This window comes from Eurytemora carolleeae, unplaced genomic scaffold (genome assembly GCF_000591075.1).
Source record: "Eurytemora carolleeae unplaced genomic scaffold, Eaff_2.0 scaffold207, whole genome shotgun sequence".
Lineage (NCBI taxonomy): Eukaryota > Metazoa > Arthropoda > Copepoda > Calanoida > Temoridae > Eurytemora > Eurytemora carolleeae.
In genome coordinates, this window is record NW_019396121.1 from 168,081 (window position 1) to 179,207 (window position 11,127).

At 33.0% G+C, this 11,127-nt stretch overlaps 2 protein-coding genes across 2 annotated transcripts in view; both read left to right on the forward strand.

Moving 5' to 3' along the window:
• Positions 1-624: 624 nt before the first annotated feature.
• LOC111695557 (uncharacterized) lies at positions 625-8,297 on the forward strand. Its single transcript, XM_023464922.1, has 14 exons — positions 625-786; positions 853-912; positions 975-1,058; positions 1,572-1,619; positions 2,306-2,393; positions 3,185-3,330; positions 4,469-4,540; positions 4,833-4,901; positions 5,281-5,364; positions 5,875-5,928; positions 6,433-6,532; positions 7,103-7,335; positions 7,993-8,031; positions 8,121-8,297. Exons 1-14 carry the CDS (start codon positions 639-641, stop codon positions 8,189-8,191), a joined length of 1,296 nt encoding a protein of 431 aa, XP_023320690.1. The 5' UTR covers positions 625-638; the 3' UTR covers positions 8,192-8,297.
• Positions 8,298-10,717: 2,420 nt separating this feature from the next.
• The window catches only part of LOC111695552 (ubiquitin-conjugating enzyme E2 variant 2), a 4,569-nt gene continuing 4,159 nt past the window's right edge, over positions 10,718-11,127 (forward strand). The window contains exon 1 of the mRNA XM_023464919.1: positions 10,718-10,823. Coding sequence (XP_023320687.1) covers positions 10,790-10,823 — 34 coding nt within the window. The 5' untranslated portion in view covers positions 10,718-10,789. The remainder of the gene's footprint in view (positions 10,824-11,127) is intronic.

An 11,127-nucleotide genomic window follows, 5' to 3' on the forward strand; every position in this document is an offset into this window, starting at 1 on the left:
GGTTTTCTTTTAATATTAATTTTAGATTTTCTATAAAATGATGTTCCAGGGTCCAAAAGGTTATATATCACAAATATGTGAAGTAAATCTACAATATTGAAACAGTACAACAAAATGGCCGTTTTACACTTTTTCCTAGTAAATTCCACTCTAATATATATTCAATTCACTTCTCAATCTCAATCTTAAGCAGATCTAAGGATTAATTTAATTCCACTTCTATATCCCGTGGTATTCATACCCTGCAGGGATAACTTAAATTTAGGGATCAAAAAATATAAAATCCTTAAATCAAAAGTACCCATGATTTGATATCGAGATCAAGCTTTCAAGTTTATCGTTGCTCATCGCGAAAGTCCTGACCTATGGGCTACTTAACATTCTAAGATACTTTTCTATTCATGTTTAATTATTTCGTTCCATGTAAACAAAAATAATTATAAACGAAAAATATGTTTTAAAATAAACTAAAAACCTTTTTATGTTTTCCTCCAAAACTTATTTTTTACGCCGAAAGCATATTTTTGCAGATCTACATTTATTTATTTTGTGTGTTAGTCAAGAAAGAAAATTTTAAATATTCATTAAAAGTAGCAACATGTAATATTTTTGTAAATCTGCCAATCGCAATCGTTAAAATGCGCAAAATGATTTTCAAACACGCATGGATATTTTTTTTATTCTTTACCTTCGAATTAAAAGATGTTTTGGGAGTGTTTGGGCCTTTAAACTGTGAACATGCCGTGTTAAGAGGAAATTATGCTGAAATACTTCAAAAAAATTCAGGTTATTACATTTGATTTTGTAAATTATATACAAAAGTATCAACAATTTATTTTTTATTTTTGGCAGGATATGACAGTTCAGGACTCTTCTCAGTGAACTGGGCCTCAATGTTCCAAAATGAATATGGTGACCTTTTAAAAAACTGTCTTTAAATATAAAACTCCTTTTGAAATCGCATTTTTATCCAGGAACTACTAAAACTACCGCGTACTGTGTTAATTTTCTACTTGTTCACTACGGAATGAAGAGCACACAACTTGACTTAATGAACGGTAAAATACATTTTTTATCATAAAATAAATAAAATATTAATCTTAAAGTTACTGTAAAGGAGAAATGAAAAGGGGTATAGGCCATGAAACCTAAGCATCTTAGGTGTTGATCGAGACCCATAAGAGTTCTATCTGATGTTCCTGTCTCAAGAAATTGATTGATATATAAATTTTCGTATAAATTTGACACAGTTATATATCAATTTCTTCAGACAGGAACATCAGATGGAACTCTCATTGGTCTCGATCAACTCTTAAAATCCTTAGGTTTCAGCCTAATCTATAACCCTTTTCATTTTTCCTTTACAGACCCTTTAAGGTCTGCTTCTAAGTTCTGTAATAATATATTTGAATTGTTTATGGGACTATGAATTAAGTATTTATTGTGATTCACAATTTTCATTTTTTCAATTCTTTTTTAAAATGTCCGTTATTAATGAACTTGTTTTGTTAAATGATCTATGTTAATATTTTTGAAATATTTTTTTTCAGAATGTTGATTCTTTTTTTCAGAATGTTGCCCGGAGGGTTACATATTGGGATCCAAAGACGATGCTGAATGTAAGTTTATTTAAAGAATAATATTTTAATTTAATCAAAAAAGGTTTGTAACGTACATGCGTACATCTTCTTTTCACCGTTTTTCCATTTTTTTTAGGATAAAAATATTGCAACATTTTTTAAAATCTTAAAAGTTTTATTAAAAGTTTTTATATTTTCAAACGAACCAAAACGTTAACTTAAAGCATTTGATCGAAATTTTACATGTTTTCAATCATGACTTACTCCTCTTTTTAAAATGCCATGTACAGACGTTTAAAAAAGTTCTGATAACGGTGATTTAGCATAAATTTGACCTCTTAGTCTTTTTTATCGTAACTAGCTTGATTTTAGTTCATTGTAGACATGTTTATATTAGAAATATAGAGCAGTTCTTTTTAGCTTTTATACTTTTAACTAATTTCTTCGATTTTTTCGTAAGAGCAACTTTTGGATAACTGTGCATACGCCAACGAACTTTTGTGAATCATTTACGGCACTCTGAAATCATAGGTTTTCTTTAAGCTTTTACTGCAAACCGGGGGATTTAAGACGCTACTCAAAATCATTAAATATTAGAAACTCAAAACATTTGTATTCTTATCAATAGCTCTTCAAAAAGAGGAGTTTAGATTGAAAACATATAATATTTTAAGTTTACGTGGACTTAACTTTAGTTTGACGTGGTTTGTATTTGTGTATTCTAGATAGACTAGGATGCAATTGTCCCCAGCTTGATGGTCAAATTAAACACCTGAACATCACTAAACGATTTCAAGGGATCGAACCCTTCAAGTAAATATATTCAAATTAACTATCAAAGGAACTGTCATTGTAATTTTGAAAAACCTTCAATTCAAAAAGGTGTTTGCCAGATTCCTAACGGTACACTTAAACCCTTTATATGATCAATAATGTGAAAGATATCGTTTTTTTTTGAATCAGAAATGCACAAGTAATTTTATTTAAAAACCACAATTAGAAATCAGTAGTCATCACAAAGAAAATGATGGAAATTTTATGCACTCGTGATAAGAGAACACTCTTTGAAGGGATGTTAATTTATGAATTAGTAATATAGAATTACTAATTTCATATTATTGACATTTTGTATGATTTAAAACACAACTTCTAAAAAGGTTATGGCAAGAATTTAAGTTTAAAATCCTTATGCAACCTAGTTAGTTCACTCAAATTCTCTCTGTTATAATATTAATCTAAATAATTGGAACTGACTTTTACTTCATTTTCTAATCCTAACATCTTTGCAACTTCCCCTGCACTTGGGACCGAAGTAAATGAATTGGAGAGTTCGCTACCCATCACTGGTTTAAATCCTTAATTACCGATTCAAATCGTCAGAAATCTTAACCTTTGATTAGGTGATTAAAAATTTGAACCGACCGCGGCAGTAGAGTTTAGCGACCTAAATTCGGGTCCTGGTGGTATATGTACACATCTAACATTTTAAACTTTGACTATTTAATTTGGAACAATTTATAGTTTGTACGTCTACGACATCTGATTGCAAAGATATAAGGATTAGAAAATTAGAGTTCAGTTTATTTGTTTTTTTCTTTCTTTAGATTGAATATATGTGGTGAGGAAAACCTGGTGATAATTTCAGTTTTCTATGATGATTGGTATGATTATAAAGGTTTCAATAATTACAGATTTATCTTTGATAATATCAGAAACTGTACTGAAGAAACACCAGTAGAAATATTTAAAAGTAAGCATATTTAAAGTTACTTACAGGAACTGAATTCGTAAGTTTCAAGTTGACCCTCTATTTATTGCCAGATTCAGAACGGTATCTGACCTTGAAACTTAGATCTGTGGCCGAATTTAAATTCCATCTCAGGTCAATAATTTGGAAGAAATTGTCATTTTTCTAGGTTTAACTGTTTGATTTTAATATATTTTTTTCCTACAGTAGAAATGCGCAAGTCACTTTTGTAGAGAACTTACAATTGAAATTAAATAATTTGCAAAATCATAAATATTTTTAATAGAGATTTTTTTGTCCCCAGGACATGATCGGGTTGTTACGATCAAATCTCGGAATTTTTTTCTATTGCGAAAGTTTGGTGTTGTCTGGGTTTTTATATTGATCTACCAGGGGTTGTAATCTGGCAGCACATTCATCCATCCACGCTTCATTCATTCTGAGAAGAGGGTTGACAAGATTCTAGCTGCCTAAGATTCTTCTTAGGCCTGAGAATATAGAGTGCAGGAATCCTTCTGATATACTGGAATGAGGCCCGGGTGCCGTACTGATAGGAAACATCACACTCATTGCTCCCTAACATCTGTAAGCCCGGATTGGATACCCCCAGGTAACTATAGCTGGCAACCATAGACTCTCCCTGCTTGTCCACCATTCCTCTCTTCATCGTCATTCACTTGGATCAATCCCACTTGAAGCTTCTTTCTTGTTGAGTAGAAAGCACGCACCCTTTCGCTGCGAGAGTTGTTGACAGCCGCCCCTCTGTCCTCCTACATCCGTCAGGTGGTCATAACTGCTAAACCAGATGTCGGCTTCAGATGTTTTTGAAACCACAGGTTTGTGTGGAGTACGGGAATCGAACCCGTGAACACCAGTCTGGACACCAATCCAGTTACTGGCTGTGGACAAGTGTGCTTAACTTCAGTGATCTAACGAGAACTGGTGTCACACACTCTCCACGCCACCCCACAAAAAATCATAAATATTAATATCTAATTCATGCTTGATCAGACAAAGCTTACAAGGGTACCGTTGTGAATCAGGCATTGCTATCTTTACATACAGGGTCAACTTAAATTAGGCTTACAGTTCCTATAAATCAATGAAATCTTTTAGAAACCGATATATTTATATTTTGTAGAAAAAGAACTAAACTACTGTGAATATCTGGACATGTTACCCAACTATAGAGAACTTATTCTTGATAATTCAGGTTAGTTGAAATACAATCGTCCTACCCTGACCATTGTATTGGGAGGAACATCTTAAAAACTGCAGCAGAACTGTTGGGCAGACATAGATAAGAGATTGCCACAAACAAATGTCTACGCAATCCATATTTATTTAAAATAAATAGATATCTACTATTCATACAAACCAGTAATAAAGGAATTGAGTTTTTGCCACAAACTCGTATTTGCAAAGTTAAAGGAATTAGAAAATCAGAGTTTGTGGCAATAAATCAATTTCTTTTAAGCGAAATAAATTGTGATTATAATATTTAGGATATAATAATGGTTCTGATCCTAATTCTCTATACTTCAACTGGGCGCTGGCTTTCAGTCTTGATTCAGGTAATAGGACTGTAGACAGAATTTCAAGCGATACTTTTAAAAAATGGTATATCCGATTCACAACAGTACCCTTTAATCCTACATCCGCGGATCCAAGTATCAATGCGAGGTATCTTCGTTTCTTTATCTTTAAACGTTATGAATTCTGACAATCACAAACATTGTCTCTGTAGTCTGAAGCCATCTGCAAATCATTTTTATCGAGAACCCACAATTGAAAATAATGATAATCTCATTAATCCTTGAATCGTATGATGTACATGTCGTATTCATACCAACCAGAAATTAAAGGTCACTTGAAATTGCATGATCAGTCTCTTTACAAGTTGAAAATTTTAACTGTTTAATGAATAAACGTTTCAAATTCTTAATAATTTAGAATCCGGATTATCCTATGCTACTTGTTTGAACGAGGTGTATTTTTACTATGGAATCAGGCTTAAAGATCTCAGATATATGGTTGGTAAGTTAATATCTTATGTTATCATGCAAATATATATGATCATGCGTATTTCCTTTTCTCAATAAGCTAAAATAATTGATTCCCCGTTTATTTATACTTTTTTGTTGTAATTTTATTCATTGAAATTAGAATGGTAAAACCAAGGTTATTTTGGTTAAAGTTCAAATTGAATGCTTAATTTCCAATGTGGGAATATGAGCCGATCCAGAATTAGATATTTTAAAAATTATTCTCTTCGATATTCAATATTCAATGTACAATACATTGTACATTGCTTTTTGACACACATATATATATATATATTATACATGTTTCGTATTTGTGATCACTGCTTAGTGCTTATGCTTAATGAATCATATTTGTCAAATGAATGCCATGAATTTATTTTAATGATCAAATACGATTTTCAAATCAAGAATGCCCATTATAACTGTATATATCTTTGCTGTTAACCCTTAATAGACTTTTCTTATAAAAAAAGAGAAAGATTTAGCAAATTACATGATTTAGATTGCTGTCCATGGGAGCCTGATATCGATGTAATGAATAATTCATTTAAAAAAAGTAAGTTTGTTAATACTATATGTTAGGTCAGGTTAGACTATGTAAGGAAAGTAAGTTTATTAATACTATATTTTAGGTCAGGTTAGACTATGTTAGGAAAGTAAGTTTATTAATACTATATGTTAGGTCAGGTTAGACTATGTTAGGAAAGTAAGTTTGTTAATACTATATGTTAGGTCAGGTTAGACTATGTAAGGAAAGTAAGTGAGGTCAACTCAGATCAGATCAAAGATTGATATTTAAAAAAGAAAGACTTATTGTTGAAATAGGAAGTCAGAACTTTTGATTAAGTTGACATTAAGCCCTAATTCGTTGTCGACAACACTTTTGAACTGAAGAAATGAACTATTGAAATATCTGTAATTGGATGAATTTATGTTGGTAGACTCTAATAGGTTGAGATGGGACAGATATTCGAGGGATTTCAAAACGGATTAGTGCTTAAGGCGCTGAGATTAAATATACAGAAGTCCGTCCTACTCCTCAGAAATGTTTACTGTTCAGATCCTGCCTGGACCATAAAGAAGGGTAAATGTGAATGTTCTGGTTTAAATATTCGAAATAAAACTGCTAATATTCTTATAGATGGAATTCAACCTGTCAGGTATAGTTCATAATACTTTGAATATATTTTCTTTCAAAGCCAAAATTTGAGTGTAAGAAACAAACACGTTTCTAAAATTGTTTATTTTAAAAATTTGGTTGCAAAAACAAACCAAAGAGAACCATGTTATCACGGTCGTTTTTGAATTGTTTTCCCATTATCTTTTTTAGAATAAAAATATTGCAAAGTTTACCAGAATACAGTCCCATTTAATATTAAGAATATTAGGACATGCACAGAATACCTTGTATTTATTTTTGGCATGCAATTGTTTCTATGCAATTATTTAAGACTAGCTTGGGATCTCAGCTTTACCTAAAGTTTTCCCAATAAAAGCCAACCAATAAATTTAACATGTTCAAACCAAGCTAAAAACATTCCCGTGGTTCGTCCGAATTCTCTTATCAAAATTTGAAGCAAGTCGGTCCAGGGGTCCATGAGTTATGATCGGACATCCAAACAGAGACTTCTACCTCATATATTAGATGATTCAAAAGTTATCCAAAATACCAAACTTTGGTCGATCAAATTTGTCTCTTAAAAATCCCTTTATGATCAACCAATTTCCAGGTTGCCAGTATGTGGAGAGGAAAATGTGGTTATTGTATCATTCTTCCATGGTTACCACAGTGAGTGGGCATTTATAAACAAACGTTTTATAATTGATACTCCTGCTTGTGTGAACCCTCCTGCAGTAGAGGTAGAGGAGACGGGGGGTCCTTTAACTGGTATTATACTGGGAGGAGTTGGAATTATTCTAATAATCAGCATTCTTATATTCGTAGCATTTAGGAACCATTCAGGTTAGATTCAATATAATAATTATAATCGGTAAACTGTTCACTCCGTGGAAGTGAAGACCCAGTTCAAAAATAGAGACATTAGATACAGGGATACCCACAAAGAATGTCATTTCAATAACGACGTGAAACTCTTAGTAGACAACGATCTGAATGCTAAATCTCGTTTTCTACCTTGAGTAGTTCTATATATTTCTGTATTTGATACGTTAGTAAAGGTAGAAATACGAAACATCTGCAGGAATTAATGAATATAAAAGACGAGACTGAATAAGTTTAGTCGTGTTTGAAGTCTTTTGTGAGGAAAGTATCGTTACACTAGCTAAAAGTAATATCACATTCCTTTTATAATAAATCTAGTTTAAAATGTTGCTTTCCGCTTCGTCATTTTATCTTTGATATAAAGAAGAGAACACCAATAAGCACGAGCCAGATACATGATATACATAAATATATATGTAGAGAGGGAAGGAAGGCACACCACACCTTTTTTCGTCCGACCACAATAAACGTCACAAAAAGAACTTTTCGGAAGAAATAATGGTAAGCACTAAGCACAACGCCAAGAAGTTGATTTTGTGATGTTTTGTGTAGTCGGACGAAAAAAGGTGTGGTGTGCCTTCCCTCCATCGCGATATTGTTTAATTTACATTTGTTTAGGAGAATTGAAACCTTTGTCAGCTGCGGCAGGACAATCAGGTAAACTTTAGTCCTAGACACTTTTTTTACTATAATATTATACTATCTCAATAAATGCATATTTTAAAAATTTTTTTTATTTTGTTTAGATGATAAAGCTCCTCCAGCTTCTACAGTTTCAGAGGAGAGCATCAGTGTATATAGTATTACAAAAATATGATCGTCATTATTATTTATAACTACAAACATACGATAACTTAATTCTAACCAATACATCTTTTTTCTAAATTATTTGTTAATAAATGTAATAATTTTCTTTAACTCCACTAAGAAAGATTGTTATTAACAAAGTTTAATGAAGTTAATTACACAACTCAGCTTACACTTCTGTCGTCTTTCTTCTGCATTTATAAAAGTAAAAATTTCAGCCATTTTCTAGCTCGATTCTTTGTCATAAGTATAACATTTGCCATAAAGTTTTAGCCCTAAAACAGAACTTTCTTTGCTTCAACTTTAAATCCGAAAATTAAAAATTTACAATTTTTTTAAAACTTACAAATTTAATTAAACTTGATCAATTTTTTAACATGTTTTAAAAAGTACACTTCAGCTTTTTAGCGTTTCTTAAAATTTTCCTATATGAAAACATGAGGCCATTTGTTGGCTATTTGAACTCTGCTAGGAACCAGGATGAGAGAAACTGTTCTCCTCCTCCTATTTGAACTCTGCAAGGAACCAGGATGGGAGAAACTGTTCTCCTAGTTCTATTTGAACTCTGCTAGGAACCAGGATGGGAGAAACTGTTCTCCTAGTTCTATTTAAACTCTGCAAGGAACCAGGATGGGAGAAACTGTTCTCTTTCGTCTATTTGAGCTCTGCAAGGAAGCAGGATGGGAGAAGCGGCTCTCTTAGTCATATTTGAACTTTACTATGGAACCAGGATGGGAGAAGCTGTTCTCTTAGTTATATTTGAACTCTGCAAGGAACCAGGATAGGAGAAGCTGCACTTTTAGTCATATTTGAACTCTTCTAGGAACCAGGATGGGAGAAACTGTTCTCCTAGTTCTATTTGAACTCTGCTATGAACCAGGATGAGAGAAACTGTTCTCCTCCTCCTATTTGAACTCTGCAAGGAACCAGGATGTGAGAAACTGTTCCGAATCTTCTTGACCCTTGAACCCACTCCTTTGATCCCAAATCACATTATACACCTAGATAATTCAAATGATATATCTTTCAATAGAGATTTAGGGCAAGATTCAAGAAATTATTTAAATATTTCGCCTGAAAATTGTCTAAGAAAAGTCTAAAGGAATTGAGTTTTTGTCACAAACTCGGATTTTGTAATTCCTATATATAATTCGTATATATTTCAAAAATAAATAATTATTTACTTACTTACTTACTATTTACAACTTTCAGTTCAAGGGATTAAAAGCTGCACAAAATTTCAAATATCTCAAGGAATTAAAAATCATCACGTTCAGAAGGTTGAAAGAGTTAGAAAGAATGATCGAAATGATCCCAATATTGCTTCCGAACCTCGTTAGAAATTAACAAATCAAAACGAAACATAAACGCGATTTAAAAAAAATCTACAAAGTCTTCGTTTTTCTAGTCCGATCTTAATTTGTAAAAAAAAGAAAATATTATGTAAATGTTAAAAGGATACTGTTTGATTGACTATGTGCTTAAATTATCGAATTAGTCCGGTTTTAAGTAGAAATCAACTATTTCAAATGGAAGATTATTCCTCGATGACAGTTTGGGGGAGGTTCGGAAGCCCTGGGAACGCACACTGCCGAAAATAGGTAAAATTACTTAATATGGTTCGGAAGCTGTGCGAGGGAGGTTGCCTTCCCTCCCATTGTACAGATTATAAATTAATAATCTGAAATATATATTTACACTGAAGTGAAGGCAGATATATTGATTAAACCTTTTTGGCAGACGCTGAACTCCAACCTTCGAGTGTGCGAGGTGGGGAAGACTTCACTACCGCGCTAATTAAAAGCATGATTAGGGGGGATGACATTTGTAGATCGAAATTGAATCCTAGCCGCAGCGCCCGGCCCAGAAAGTGTCATAACTTAATCTAACCCGTGGCCGCAGCGCTCGGCCCCCTATAGCCTGTCCTAGCCGCAGCGCTCGGCCCAGAAAGTGTCTTAACCTAACCTAATTCCCCAAATAAAAGAAAGTGGCATAATTAACTTCACCTAACCCGTGGCCTCAGCGCTCGGCCCAGAAAGTGTCTTAACCTAACCTAATTCCCCAAATAAAAGAAAGTGGCATAATTAACTTCACCTAACCCGTGGCCTCAGCGCTCGGCCCAGAAAGTGTCTTAACCTAACCTAACCCTAAATAAATACTATAATTTAATTGAGAATTGTTGAAAAAGTGGTCATGTACAAAAGTAAGATCTGCAGTGAAGTCTTCCCCACCTCGCACACTCGAAGGTTGGAGTTCAGCGTCTGCCCTCCCCGTGGGTGCGCCCCCTCGCATCCCTCGAACGCCCCTGATTGAGCGAGAAAAAAATAAGTGAAAACAATCGAGTATGAATCAAGATTTGATAAAGAAAAGACGACATTAGGGGGTTTTATCTCTGTTTTTCACATTTTTTCCACAATGACATATTCAGAAAGAAAAATATATTCTAGATATCTTTAAATGTTCTTGATATATAAGGTTTAAATCTGACTTTTTAAATATAATATCTCTAAATCTAATAATCCTAATATTGTCATTAATTCAAATATTTGTTTCAATATTTCTTCTTGAGAGTTTTATCCAAACCAAATAATTTCTCTGCGTGTAGTGTATGTTCAAAATGGCTTCAAGTGCTGGTGGAGCGGGTAATTTTTTTCTATTTACATCAAAATTACACCTTAAATATGTCATTTTAACTATGAAATGGGTTATAATGCATCATGCATGATTGTAGGAATAAATTTTGTTTTCATACTTACCTACAAAACTAATGGGATCGACCATAAAATCAAGGTTTAAAATCGAAAATCATACCGGTGAAATTTTTAACCATTTGATTTGTAATTGTTATTGTCATTTTAAACTTCAAAATAGTCTCTAAGGGTCTGTCCTAGTATACGATTTTTGGACCCCCCCCCAGCCCCCCCCCTCCTATCAATTTTGTACATG